The sequence below is a fragment of the Artibeus jamaicensis genome, unplaced genomic scaffold (genome assembly GCF_021234435.1).
Source record: "Artibeus jamaicensis isolate MK-2021 breed Jamaican fruit bat unplaced genomic scaffold, CSHL_Jam_final contig_889, whole genome shotgun sequence".
Classification (NCBI taxonomy): domain Eukaryota; kingdom Metazoa; phylum Chordata; class Mammalia; order Chiroptera; family Phyllostomidae; genus Artibeus; species Artibeus jamaicensis.
In genome coordinates, this window is record NW_026522005.1 from 5,837,849 (window position 1) to 5,853,200 (window position 15,352).

The following is a 15,352-nucleotide window of genomic DNA, read 5'->3' on the forward strand; positions in this document are numbered from 1 at the left end:
TCCTATGGCTGCTGTAACACAGTACCACAAGCTGGGGGGCTTAAAATGACAGAAATATATTGTCTCCCAGTTATGCAGGCTCAAAGTCCAAAGTCAAGGAAGGGCCATACTCCCCTTGAGACATGTAGGGAGGAATCCTTCCTTGCCTCTTCTTAGCTTCTGGTGGTGGCCACCAATCCTTGGTGTTCCTTGGTCTGCAGCTGCGTCGCTCCAATCTCTGCCTGTCTTGTCTCTGTGTGTTTGTCTGCACATGGCATCTTCCCTGTTTTCATACACATACCAGACATACTGGATTAAGGGCCCACCCTACTTCAGTATGACCTCACTTTATTCTATCTATAGCAACCCTATAGGCACTGGGAGTTAGGACTTTAATATATCTTTTGAGGAAACACAACCTATAACAGCCACATTTAATAATAAACAAAAAGTATTACTGGTTCCATCTTACAAGTGGGGACACAAGCCCGGAATGCTTACTTGACATGCGCAAGGTCAGAGTCAGTAAGCAGAAGAGCCGGGTCCGAGCACCTTGACCGTGCTGCTCCTGCGCCACTGCGTCAGTGAGGTGAGGTTGGAGGGGACAGGGAATCGCATGCATACAACATGGCAGTCCCCACCCGCATGGCGCTGCCAAATACATAGCTCAAAATTGACGCTCTATTTCAGCATTCCCAGCGGTGAGAAATAGACGTCCCTTCCATACGCCACTCCCCATTCCACATCCCATTTCATAGAGTGACAAACATAGGACACAGATGCTTCTTCCTTCCTTTAGGAACTTTTCCAGAAAACGAATACTGCAGTGTCTGTGATGTGTGAGCATTTTGTGACAGGCCCATGTTTTGTTTTTCTTCCTAACACAACCTAAGAAAAAATATATGGCTGTCCGAGTCGGGTAGAATATACCAGTGGAAATAGCGGATTTGAAAACATTGAATATGGTTTGCTTTCTCATTATATTTAACAATTCCTTCTTAACTTGGAATTCGTCTTACCACTTGTGAGCCTGAAGTCAACTCTAAAGCCTTATTCCAGGCTTGGCCTTGCGGAATACACCTGAGAAAAGGAAGGACACACTGCAACACAATGGAACGCTTTTCCACAAGTCACAGTGATGGGTGCAGTGACGAGCGACATCCCTGGACCAGGCTAAATGCTGTGCAGCCACTGAAGGCTCTAGTCCCTGAAGGCTGCAGGAGTGTCTAAATCTCAGTCAAGTAAAGCAAACACTTCAAGCCATGCCTGAAGTCTGGGAGATGAGACAAAACCATGGTTGGAAAAAAATGTTACAAGGTCAAAACTGGGAAGATCAGAGCTCTGTCAAGAAGCAGTGTGGTGGAGGCATAGGTGGAGACGCCGTGCTTTATCCCACAACCAAGTTGAGAGACAACAAAATATTAGCAACAGAAAACATAGTCAGAACACAGAAAATTGAACTTTTTGGAAGTCTGATAACAACAAATTCTTCAGCCTGACTGGTAAGAGGGGCGAAGCCAGCAGCTGGTGGAGTGGGGTTGCACAGGAAAACTTGGTCAGATGGACTCAGGCGCGAGGATCCCAGGCGTGGGGTTGCAATGGGCGGACCCAGTGAGCGACCCAGTGAGCAACCAGCGTACCCAGCGAGGGTGCAGGGCGGTGGGTTGACTGTGGTCCCACATTCCTGCACAGATAGACCAGCAAGGGAGTGGGCGGTGAGACGGGACTGAGCAGGCCCCAGCAGCGAAAGGCAGCAGAAGGGGCTGCCATTTCCCCGCTCTGACCCCACCCTCACATACAGCGTCACAACCCAGCAACCCGGGCAGCCCTTCCCTTGTGAACACCTAAGGCTCTGCTCCTCATAATTAACTGGCACGAACAAACCAAAAATGGCTCAAGAAGATCTCAAAGCCCCAGAGCCCATAAATCTAAGTGATGAAGAAATAGCAAAACTTTCAGATGCATAGTTCAAAACACTGGTGATCAGGATGCTCAAAGAACTGGTTGATTATAGTCACACATTAGAGGAACATATGAAGGCAAAACTAATTGAAATGAAGGGAAATGCACAGGAATCCAATAATGATAAAGAGGAAACTGGGACTCAGATCAAGGGAGTGAACCAGAAGGAAGAAAATAATGGCCAAACAGGAAAATATGAAGAAACAAGAATTCAAAAAAATGAGAAGAGACTTAGGAACCTCCAGGACATCTTTAAACGCTCCAACATCTGAATTATAGGGGTACCAGAAGGGGGAAAGCAACAACCACCAGTGGAAAACTTATTTGAACAAATAATAAAGGAGAATTTCCCCAATCTGGCAAAGGAAATAGACTTCCAGGAAATCCAGGAAGCTCAGAGAGTCCCAAAGAAGTTGGACCCAAGAAGGAACACACTAAGGCACATCATAATTACATTAGCCAAGATTAAAATGAAGGAGAGAATCCTAGGAGCAGCAAGAGATAAAGGGACAGTCACCTACAAAGGAGTTCCCATCAGACTGTCAGCGGATTTCTCAAAAGAGACCCTACAGGCAAGAAGGGGATGGAAAGAAGTATTCCAAGTCATGAAATCCAAAGACCTATAACTGAGATTACTCTATGCAGCAAAACTTTCATTTAGAATGGAAGGACAGATAAAGAGCTTCTCAGATAAGATCAAATTCAAGGAGTTCATCATCACCAAGCCCTTATTATATGAAATGTTAAAGGGACTTACCTAAGAAAAAGAAGATAAAAAAGATGAACAGTGAAAGGACAGCAAACTCACAGTTATTAACAACTACACCTAAAACGAAAGCAAACTAAAAGGACAGCTAGATCAGGAGTGGAAACATAGAAATGAAGATCTCATGGAGGGTTAGCAATAGGGGAGTGGGAGGAGGAGAAGGGGGGAGAAGGTACAGAAAATAAGTAGCACAGAAGGTAGGTACAAAATAGATAGGGGTGCAAGAATAGTATGGGAAATATAGAATCTAAGAACTTGAGACACGTGGTCATAAACTAAAGGGGGGGAATGGTGGGGGTGGGGGGAGCAGAGTGGAAGGGAATGAAGGGGGGAATAGAACAACTGTAATGGCATAATCAATAAAATTTAAAAAAATTATTGTAGAACTTTAAAAAAAAAGTAGTGTGGTGGACAAACTGAGTGGTTCTGAAAATGGGGTGCAGGTTTGGAAGGCCTGTTTGTCCATGGCCCTAGCTGTACAGTGTGACTGTAAATATAACTGTTAGTCATTTTTTGTTGTGTTACATAGTCTTATAGTTTCTTTTCAAGGTTCCTTTTTTTAAAATCACTGTTCTCAGTGTGTTTTTATTCCCCCTAAGTTCTCGGGCTGACTGCTTTGGATCTTTGTGTTGAAGCATATGTTTTTCTTAGTATCAAAAGGAAGGGGGAAAAAAGATGCCTGTCTTCCAAAGATGCTTCTACTCTTTGTTGAAATCGAGTTTCCTTTTGGATTTTTAAAGAGTGTGGAACGAGCAAGGTCTTTCTATTTTTCTACTGAGTTCAAATGACCTCCGGTCATTGTCCGATGTCACCACCACTCCCCAGAACTCGGCTGGATCCCAAGGGTCTGCCAGGGGGCTCGCAGCCTAATAAACACAGGTGCACCCTACTGACTTTTGATTGTGTAGCTGGCACTTTGCAACTACAGTGAAACGGTTGCTGCTGCTGCCGATTGTGAATGGCCAGGCAAGTCAGGGGTCAGTGGTTTGAATTACTTCACAGCTACAGACATTCTGGGAAAAGACTAGGCTTTTCACAGGAAAGGCCAAATGGTGACAAATATTAGAACTTAGAAACCTGTTTAATCCCTCTTATCACTGTGGAATAGGAACAAAATATTTCTTATTTCCCAAAAGTGGGAGATTGTTGAGCAATGAGAAACAGTGAGGCCTTTAGTTAGAAACCATTTTATTGTAAAGTATTTATTAATTTTTTTGTTTGGGTGAAATTCACATAGCATGAAATTAACCATTATAAAGGTGAATAATTCATTGGTGCTTAGTGCTTTCGTTATGTTGCACAACCACCACCTCCATTTCATCCCAAAACATTTCTATCACCCCAAAATAAAACACAGTACCCATTAAGCAGTTACTCTTCATTGCCCCTGCCCCTCAATGAACCTGGCAATGACCTGACCAATCTGTCTCTGTGGAAGAAAAAAAGCTGGGGTGCTATGGGAGTGTCAACATCTCTTTAATTACAACCTCCAAGAAGAAAACCTCTTCAGGAATACCTGCTTCAGGTTTGTTCCTGGGTTGGGGGAGGGTGGCCGGGTGCTCTTCGGAAGGCAGATAGCAGTTTGGGATTCAGCTACCTAGTCTGCAAGGATGCGAAGAGTTCAACTTTACCTAGCTTCAGCTCTCTCCTGAGACTCAGCCTCCTCCAGCACCTTCTCCCCCCACCTCCAATTTATGTCATTGTCTAGTGGTCTGAACACCAGTTTATCCCATCATCCAGATGAACCTGTAATTGATATTTTGGCATTCGGATAGCTAGAGATTATATTGCTAGCCTAAGCAACAAAGCATAGTCTCCCCCCAAGGGAGTTAAATGATACCAGCCGTTGAAGATGAAAATTTGAGAAATACTTTACACTCTCATCTCTTGGGGAGGCTGATCATCCCCCCTCTTCTCTTCTCTGCCCGGTGAAATATAGGCTACTCAGGGAGGGCTCTGGGATGCAGACAGCAGAGGCTTGAAATAAGATTCCTCCCTCCATCTGCCAGACGTAACCCAAGATGAGTTGCACAGATGAAGCTGGCAGAGAAATAGAGACCTGGATGGCAAACAAGGTTCGGAGGGGACCAAACTTCAGCTAAAGCCTTTTGCAGGAGCAAAAGAGCCTGCTGGTCTAATAATGTAAAACCCAAGAATTAAATCCGTGCAGTGCTAGTGGTTTCAGCCAATGCAACCCCAGTAAGTCTCTTTAGACCCCCCCTGTGAGTGTTAGTAACATGTGCTGCGGGACGTTTAAGTACAGGACAGATTATGGCTTGTCTCCTTCAAATGGTGATTATCAGGTACTGTATTATGTGCTGGGTGTGACCTAATCATCAACTATCTGCTCTAAACATCTTCCAGGAGCCTGAAAATAGTACCTTTAGCTGAACTGATTGGTTTGACAACTTAGAACAGAGTGGAGGAGATGAAATGGGGGATGTTTTTGTTGATTCCTTTCCCCTCCGTCCCTCTGTCCCTCCCTCCCTTCCTCCCTCCTTCCCCATCTCCTTCCTTCTCTCATCTCTCCCTCTCGCCATTTGCATGGGACTTGTTCTGTGCCAGACACCTTGCCAAGGGTTAAGGATATGCAGTAAGATCCTGCCATCCAGAAGTTCATGGTCACTCCGTCCTTCCTGTTCTCTGTTCCCTGCATTATGTTCCCCTGATATTACAGAGAGTCATAGCTGTGTAGTTGTCTGTCTTTTAGAATAGGAAGTCGCTTCTAAAGGCCAGAGTCCTTCCTGCCTTTGAGCCATTGGATCTAGCCTTGCCCTTGCAGAACTTTATTGAATTGAACTCAGATATGTAAACAGATACCAGATAAAATGTGATTAGTGATATTTGAGAGAGTTTTACTCAGAGTGCCGGGGAAGCACAAAGGGTAGAGAGTAAACAACTGCCAAAGGGAGCCGCAGGGCCTCCCAGTGGTGTTATATGAGCTGTCTTGAAAGATGAGAAGGTGTTTGCCAGACAAGCAAGGGGGGCGCACAATCTCCATAGGTCACACTCCGTGGAGGTTTTTGGGGAGGGGCCCTTTGATCCTCTAAATCCTTCCCTTTCTTTCTTTAATGAAATGTCAGGAAGTAACTGATTCACCAGTAGCTTTGGATCAAGCCCAGGGACAGAATAGGCATCTCTTCCCAAAAGCCATAGCCTAGTTTCTTCTTAGGGCTAAAAGCCCCTCCCACACCAAAAAGAGCTACTAGATTCTTTACCCCTACAATGCCACCTACTCTAATTTTCCTTTTCCTTATTGAAATAAATAGAAAAAAATCGATTTCCTTTTCTAATTTGGCTCAAGTGGAGCCAAAATTCCACTTTGGAGGGGAGGGAAACTTTTCCCTTTTCCCCTTCTAGGTTCTTTGACTGGCCTAGGAATTAAACTGACATTAAAAAATATTAACAGGAGAAAAGCAAATTTACTTTTATACATACAGGAGCCCCTCAGAGACACAACAAGCTCATAGAGAGTGTGGCAATGGAGGCTCATATGCCATCCCGCGCTCAGGAGAAGGGGGGCAGGGGTCTGGGACTTGAAAAGGGAGGAAGATGGTTCACAGGAAGATGGGAAGAGCAAATGTTTGGTAAACAAATGTTTTCTGTGCCATGCAGAGAATTCTTTGTGATATAACAAGTCTTCTCTGGTAATAGCTCTCTTCCTGATACAAACCCCCTATCTAAATTCTTTTAGTTAAGGGGAAGGTAAAAAGCTCTGAGTCTGCTGGGCCTTAATTGTCTTCAGCTTGAAATAATCCACATGCCAATGTGGTATATTCTGGGGCTGCCTGCCCAAATCCCATCCACTTCCACGATTCTCTGGTCATTTCGACAAGCATGCAGTGAGTGCCTCCCACGGAAAAGGCTGTGCTCTGGAGGCTGGGCGTCTGAACAGGGAGACGGTTTCTGCCCTCCTGCAGGCTCAGCTGACTCCAAACAGGAAGCGCATGTCAGCACAGTTCCTTGGCCATTTGCTGTTAAAGCCAAGTCTTTGGGTTCAGCCATGCACATAGAATTGGCATTGAGACTTTTTAAAATAGGTCATTCTGTTTCCAAACTGAAGTTCAGAGGTCCAAGGATTTATGAAGAAAGCTGTACTTACCACGGGAAGATTTACCAGGAAAAGGAAAAAGCACCTTAGAAAGTCCTTTCCTTGCAGAAAAATACCCCCAAGAGGAGCATTAAGACTGAACTTAAGGACTGAATATTAAGTATTTGGTTATATATACTTATGTTATTTCAAAAAGCATCTGTGTATCTTTTTGTTTTTATTTGTGATGAATATTTGTGTGTTTGTGGGACTTAATAATTTTCTGGAACTGGAACCCAAATTTAGAATCCTGGGAAAAACTTACTTCTTGAGCTGGGTGGTGCCTTTTAGATGAGGCTGTTCGTCCTGCTGCTGTGGTTTCAGACTGCCCTCCCTCCCTCTCTTCTCATCAACAGCCTAGTCGTGCGTATAGGACGAATTCAAATGCCAGCCCTTTCGTAATTCATTTCTGACATCCATAACATAAAGCCTTAAACCACCATTTCCTAAAGTAGGCTCCAAGAACAGTAACTCTGAGGAGTGTTAAAAGATAGTCCTTAAAATATCAATGGTAATTTAAACAAAGTTAAACAGGATTCTTTACTATAGGACTTTTCAAACTGTAGGCATTGAGAAGGCAAGATAGTGAATAATGCTTCCCAGAGTTGTTTGACCATAGAAGCCTTGACGATTTTTTTCAGGGTGTGTATTAGTCTTCTGTTTGCTGCTATAACAAATTACTATAGAGTTAGTGGCTCAAAACAACACAAGTTTATTATCTTATAGTTCTGGAGGCTAGAAGTCTAAAATGAGTCAGCAGCACTGGGTTCCTTCTAGACACTTGAGGTGAGAATCCCTTTCTTTGCCTTCTCCAGCTTCTGGAGGCCACTGTTCTCTTTGGTTTGTGGCCCCTCCCTCCATCTTCAAAGCCAGCAATGTAGCATTTTCTAATCTCTCTCTTTCTCTGACCTCAGCTTCTGTCATTGTATCTCTTCCCGTGACTCCTGACATGAGTGCCTCCCCTTTAAAAGGATGGTTGTGATTTTGTTGGGTCTGCCTTGAAAATCCAGGATAATCTTCCCATCTCAGCATTCTTAACGCAATTGAATCTGCCGAGTCCTTTTGTCATAGTCACAGTTTCCCGGGATTAGAAGGTGGCCAACTCTGCCGGACCGGTATTCTACCTCCCCCAGGACATGCGTTCTGCAGCAGTCAGGGAAAGAAGCCCTTCTCTCATTCCTCAATGAGGGATCTGGGTAGAACACCACAACCCCCACTTATATCATTATTTATAAGGGTAGATAATTCCAATCTGTGAGGCAAAACAAATGCACATCCGATACACAACTGTGGATAACTATAAACTTTTATGGCAGCCTCAGCAGTCGTAACAGTAAAGATCACTAATGGCCTTCCTGCACACAACCCTGCCTCACCCCGCTTCTCTCACAGCCTCGGATGTACAGTCCTGTTTTCACAATACGTCAGACAAATCGTGTGGAAATTGTGTAGAAATGCCCGGTAGGATTTTTTTTCTGTCAGTTTTTCAAGACCTTTTAAAGTCTATATAAATGTTAACCCACTATACATCGGAATAAGAGCAAACTCATCATTTTTGTAATAAGTTTTTACTCTTTGTTCGAGAAGCCACGCTGCGCTGGTGGTCTCACTTTCCACCATGTCATGCCCACTGACCCGTGGACTTGAACAACATTCTCCAGCAGCGGAGCCTGCGAGGAGGGCATGAGACAAGTGTTAACGTGAAACAAAGCACAACATGTGAGGAGGCTAATAATGTGAAGACTTGTGGAAAGAGGTTGACTAAGAGGAAGAATAGAAAAATGAACAAGAGAAGAAAGCAGACCAAAGGATAGAAAAATGCCTTAATTTCTGACAGGTGTCATGTTTTAAAAGACTTTGGGAAAGATTAAAAACGTGAATGTTGTCCCTATGCGGAGGAAACAGAATAATCTAAGGAAGATACTTGATTTCAAATAAGTAGAATGAGAAGACTTTTTGCCAGTCTCAAAAAAACTGTTAGCTTACAAGTTGTAAGCATAAAAGATCTTTGAAATTCCACAGAGAATTATAATATCAGACAGTAACAAGGAGTGGTACAAGATTGAGAGTATCAACCTCCCTTCATGAGACACAGACAACAGTATCTCAGAAAACTGAGTTCCTCCAGAGCAGGGCCAGCATCTGATTAATCTTGGAGTCCCCAACCGTAGCACAGAGCGTGGCATGTTGCTGTCATGTTCATTGAGCACCAGGTAAAATGATTGCAGAGTTAGTCCCTTGCTGCACATCACAACACTGATTCATTTGAAAGGAATTGTTTAAAAGAAACCGACAAGAGAAAGGGTAAATGAGAAAAGAAAGATTAAAAAGTGCGATACGAAGTAGACTGTTGAATTCAAAGGACACATCCTGATATTTTCTTCATTCCCAAATCATTCATTTCACTCACTACATCATATAATTTTTCACCAAAGAAACATATGCACTAAGAGTAGAGAAGAACAAAAGTACATTGAGATTCAGATGTTCATTTAAATAATGAGAATCATTCTTCAGCTAAATTGCAAATTGCTACTTATCTGCCTGCTGTTGTATACATCATCTCAGGGAGTAACTTGCAAATAATCAGATTGGCAAATCCTAAATCAAGAATGCTTATAGATTACTGTGTTTTATTTAGAAAATCAGGGAGAAGAAATTCTATTTTTTTATATTCTTTCCTGCATCAGTTGAGATTATAAATTTGCTGAGGACAGATGATGACTTACAGTGGACTTTCTGGGCACACAGTAAGTAGTTTATGGCTTGGATTAGAGGGAAAAACAGACCAATACAAGCGCTGTAAAAGTCAGTGTGGAGAGGCATAAAATGAAACACATTCCTGTATACAATGAACTAACTCTATTGATATATTTTATTTTCCCAACTCTTTGCTAACATGCCATGATCAGATGCATAAATTATAAAAGACAGATCTACAGGCAGTACTTTGCAGAATACAGTGGCAATAGATCCTATAATAAAACACGTAACTTATTTCAGAGCAGCCTAATAAAGGACGTTTGTAAGTCAGGCCCAGGGAATCGCTTTCAGAAGTGATATTGTGACATTCATAGCAATATGACAGTGATAACTGATTAATAAAAGAGTAGTGAAGCTTCAAAACCTCCAGTTCTTCAGTGATCATGGAATTCAGGTTACCACTAACAGAATAATTAAGCAGCTAAGAGATATGTTAAAAGAATCAAAATTAAAGAAGGATCCATTCCTTCTTATGATATTATAAGCTTATAATATTATAGCTTATGTTTCAAAATGAGAAGTGAAAACATGGGAAAAGGGATCGTTCTCTGAGAGTCAGCTGGCCTCTTCCAGTGGTTTGAACCTCTCAGATCTGGCCGAGTCTCAGTGGAGAGAGGACATTTGTGTTGTGACCATGTGAATTGTCATAGCAGTAAATTTAATAACATTAGAAGAAGGATGAAAGTAGTAAAGTTAGGAAGTTTCAAAGGAAGAGACTTTTTGTTATAATGCTGATAAAAGGTATAAGAAAAGTATTTATTTTCATCCTTCTATCTGAGATTTTTCATGAGTGGTATGATTCCAAGGATAAGACCTTAGAAAGGAACAGGTCGTGAGAAGGATATTTTGAGTTCAAGGAAATATTTCATTCTGTGATGTGGAAGCAGGGAGGACATAGAGCTTACTTAATGTGGCCATTGTGGCAGAATGTGGGCGTTTCAAGACACAGAAGGGGGCATATTCAACACATGGCTATAAATATGTAGGGAAAAGATGCACAGACATTTCATGGCAAGATGTTGTAGAGCTGATAAAAACGATACAGATGACAGAGATCAAAACATGAAAACTTACAGAAATGCAGAGAAATGAATGCTTCAAAAATGTAACTTGAAAAGGTAGAAAAAGGTTTAAAATGATGGCATGGTGGTATTAAGACAACTTAGGTGATTATACTGAGTAGGAAGATGGATCCCAAAGGAACCTCTGGGCATAAGCTGGAAAGCACATGGAATTTAATTTTTCTGAAGAAACAGAACTTAAAATGGAAATGTGTTACACCTGGCAAAACAGGAGGATAAAAATGGACCTTATATAAATTGAATGTTTCAGAAGGGTTTTTTTTGCCTTAGTTTGTCAATGCAGGGTATTCTTTCTATAAAAAAACAAAAATACCTCTATGAGAATAAATAGCTGAACAGAATTTAGAATTACTTGAAAAATAAGGCAGAAAGAAAAGAATTCTGATTATGATGATGTAAACCTATTATGCTATCCTAAATACTATGAAAAATTAGATTGTAGTAACAGAATACAAATCTTTGGATATTTGAGAGCATTTTGAAGCAGAAGCAATGAGATATGAAAGGGTTGTCAGTCTGGCGTGATACATTTTTCTTGTGCACGGTTTGGGAATTACACAGTTGCGTCCAGTATAAACCTCGACTCTGTTAACACTGAGCTAATCCTGCCTTTCCTTTTCAGGCATGAGGAATACAGTCAATTTCTCTCCACTGCCGGGGTCAGCGATTTTGATGGAGACTGTAATTCAGTGAATGTGCAGTTTTTATAGACTGTGAAATGTAATAATAATTTTAGTGTTTTATTACAGGTAGCACTTTGTTTCCTCCATCTCTTCCATTTTATGACATATTATATGCATCAACAGGCTGAAGGATAAAGTGCTTTCTTTTACTGAAGTGGAACGTGTAGGGCAGGATTGATCATGTAAGTGTGGGGCACTCCCCCCCCCGCCTATTTCGTAAGCTTTATGCTCATAGATTGCATGCTGTGCTTTTTATTTCAGTAACATTTAACAAAACCATGGCCATGGAGGAAATTAAACTTACACAGAATGTCCATAATGAGGCTCTGGGTGCTGATGTTGCAGGTATGGTACAAACTCTGAGTTGCACATTAAAGAGACAGAAGCCGTCTTTTCCCTGTTGTTTTTAGTGTACAAAAATACTGGATTTAACCATAAATAACTGTGCATTGACTTCCACTGTTTGGGTGCAGCAGAGGCAGCTCGAACAGATACCATTCATCCTAACTCATGGGGGAAGCATATTAGGCTTCCGCTCTGCACTTGGAAATTCTCTGTATGCAAATAATTCTTTCAGGTTTGATTATCCAGTTTCTTATGTCACAGGTACAATAAGCCTGTGCTAAATTAGAAAGGAGGAATTATGAGAATCAGACTCACCAACCTAATAAGAAGTGACAGTTAAAGACGTGAAAGAAGGAGGCAGAATGCTTGTTTTATTTATTTATTATTTTTGTTTAGTTTTATGGAACGGTCAGTGATGTGGGGAAAGAATGATGGCAGTGACTTGTGTGAAGGCAGGGGGTGGTCATACCAGACCAGTGATAAGTGTGTGCACACGTCCAAGACTGGGTGACCTCTATAATGCGCCAGCACCCAGATCTTCCCACGCCCCCCTCAGAATACTTACTTTAAAACAGGCACAAACAGGCTTTAAGGCAGAAGGGCCATTCATTGGGACAGGTTATCCTATCTACTCCAGTTTCCCCTCAAGATACCATTTTATCACATCTAAGCTTCATAGTAATAGCCCTGAAACATCAAGAACAGTTTAGATTCTACTCACTGTGTAATCTAGTATAGAAAGGGGAAGCAGGTAAAGGTGGGGGAAATGGGAGCATTCATACTAGTGTAAACAATAAAAACATGGTTTAAATTAATAAATGATAATACAAGAATAAATAAAATGCTTTTTTGTTTTTAAATTTTTTGATACTGGTAGGGATAACATTTAGTTAGCCTCATCCTCTAACAATACCATATAAATGAGAATTATAATGTAGTGCATTGAATAAGCCCTACAATACATATTTTTATCACTACTGATCAGAACATTTTGATTTTAAATTCCCATTTCAATTTTTTATTTCAAAGTTCCTCCAAATGAGTTACATGGAAGCTCTCAGTGATTGGATTTACCCCACTTTCTTGGCACAGGTGAAGAGATACACGTATACTGGTTCATTCTTACTGGCCAATTTCCTGGGTGTCATATACTTTTGTTTTATTTTATGCAGAGCAGTTTTTCTCCCTTTAGAAAAACTAGTAGGTTAGGGTGGTGAACACACATGATGTGCTGTGGAATTGCACACCTGCACCTATATAATTTTGATAACCAGTGTCACCCCAATAAATTTGATAGAAAGAAAAACTAAAATAGTAGCTTGAAAGTAGCTTATTTGGATGTTACACTCATCTCTTCTGGAAAGTACATATCAAAGTTAGGGTACACGAGAGCTTTGGAAGACATTCTGCACCCCACAGTGGCAGTGAGCATCCCTTCCCCTCCTCCCCTGCAGCTCACCACACACACCTTCGGCCAACAGTGTATGTGACTCGCACTGTGAGGTTGTTACTGCGTGTCTAGGGAGGTTACAAAGTCTGTTAGCTCTCCTTGTTTCCTTATTGTGTAGGTTGAATTTTTTAAAGAAATATATTTTATTCATCTTCTTCAGATGATTCCCTTGACTACGTTACTTCTTGTTTTCCCTAACTGGAAATCACAATTTTACTTTGCTGTGTGATTCATCTACACACTTCTACAGTTATTTGTTGTTTGGGGTATAAAGGAATTGACTCCTCAAGTTTCTCTTATCTAAACTCCAAGTGAACCAGATCTCATTTTGGGTTAGGGAAAAAACTATGCATACTGCCATACATGTAATAGTACACCTGCCATATATGTGAAGTTGTCATTTATTTGAGGCATGAGAAATTTTGCAGCCCATCGACCACTTTCTCCTGAGGGAATTTGTGTTGTCATATGTCTTTGGTGATAGAAGTTGACTCTCGTATTTAATCAGGGAAGAAACAGATCCATAATGGTCTTGTCCCTACTCTCCTGTAATACAGCAAGCATTCCTATCTGTTTCTTGGATGAGGTAGGGGGTAGTATTTAGACTGGAAATAGGAAGGAAGGAAGGAAGGAAGGAAGGAAGGAAGGAAGGAAGGAAGGAAGGAAGGAAGGAAGGAAGGAAGGAAGGAAGGAAGGAAGGAAGGAAGGGCTGAACTACTTAGTATCTGTGAAGAGGTAGATATATAAAACGTTCATAAGCAGAGCTCTGTTTCTCTACTTATGAACATTTATTACCTGCAGTGTGCCAGGCACTGTGCTCTAATTTTCCTTCACAAATATTATTTTCCTTAGAGCCACGTTCTTTAGTATCCACGGGATAGAAAAGACCATTTGTCCCTTCCCAATGCTGACTTAAAAATAAAAAGGCAGAATAGATTCACGCCCATAAAGTTGAAAGGGAAAATAAATGGCATAGAAAAAAATAATATACTTTAAAATGAGACCCAGGTATTAACCTTAGGGTACCAGTTTTGTTGTGGTGATTGATAATTCAAATTTAGTATAATCCGAGTAGGCTGAACCTGATTGCTTGGGTTCAGTCAAATGTTTCCTGTGCTTTTCATTCAGATGGATCCCCTTGTATTTTATCAGCTTCTGGGTTTTGTTTGTGTTTTGGTGGGCTCCCTCTCAGCTTCTTCAGAGCATAGAGGCATTTGGGGGAGGACAGCTTGAGGCATCGCATGCACGACACATCCTAAAGATATTTGCCTCCAGTCACAGATGCTCCTCCTAAGTTACACTGTCCTTTTCAGGGAAGATGACCTGAAAAAGCAGCTCCTTGAGTGAGGAGAAATAGGCCCAAAAAAGACCATCGAGGTAGCAAAGTACAAGTCAAAGAGGTGCTGAAATTTTGTCACAGATATTGTTTAGGTCGTTGCTATGCTTTTAGCAGCATGGCGGTGTAGGTGTGAGCAACAGGCTTGGTTGGAGATTCCTTGGCATTTCTTTATGTCCTTCCTTTGCAGTCTAACAACATGGGTGTGTTTTACTCCTCACGCCCTAAAAACTCTTTAAGTTTCCTTCCAAAAAGAAGTGTTCTCTCCCCTGAGCTTCCAGGAACAGATTTCGCATCACTGAAAGCTAAACTTCTGCCTTTTATGATCCCAAGTTGGGGGTAGTAGCTCTTCCCACAGACCAGACTTCTCTGACACAATAATATCCTTCTCTTCCCGACCATCATTTAGGAATAAAGATGGATTGTATTTTTATTTCCTTCCAAAGAGTAGAAACTGTAAAACATTCAGAAGTCTATTTTTACCAAATTCATTGTAATGTAAGAGGGTTACTTAATGTCTTGATGTTACTCTGGCTTCTCGTTAGCGTTCTAGATGCAGTATTTGCCGCAAGCCCTTTCTTTCTGGCCAAGTGCTTAGATAGAAAGTTCTGAAAGAACAGCCAGCCCCAGAGTGCTCTCATCCATCACATTACACTAGTGAGAAATGGAACTCATTTATCGTCTGTGGGCTTTTAATTAACCTAGAACAATTTTTTTCTATGAAATAGTTCTACACAATGAAATTTTCATTAATTATCAGCCGGGGCCCCAGCGCTGAGCCAGAACAGAAAGGAATGGATATTTCTCTTCCAGTGTTAACACTGTTCATTCTAATAATCACAGTGGGAGTGTGGATCCCCCTACGCAGGGTCTATAATTGTTCCAGAATAAAAAAA

At 41.4% G+C, this 15,352-nt stretch overlaps 1 protein-coding gene across 10 annotated transcripts in view; it reads left to right on the plus strand.

Annotated features, from left to right (window-relative positions):
- CRACD (capping protein inhibiting regulator of actin dynamics) overlaps positions 1–15,352 on the plus strand; it is a 251,949-nt gene that overhangs the window by 127,400 nt on the left and 109,197 nt on the right. For 8 of the 10 annotated variants that reach the window (XM_053654947.1, XM_053654944.1, XM_053654943.1 and 5 more), the window contains exon 3: positions 11,587–11,670. The exons of 1 other annotated variant lie outside the window; for it this stretch is intronic. In XM_053654947.1, coding sequence (XP_053510922.1) covers positions 11,604–11,670 — 67 coding nt within the window. In that variant the 5' untranslated portion in view covers positions 11,587–11,603. Of the gene's footprint in view, positions 1–11,491; positions 11,508–11,586; positions 11,671–15,352 lie in introns of those variants that run through there. One more of the 10 variants, XM_053654949.1, reaches the window with a different exon arrangement.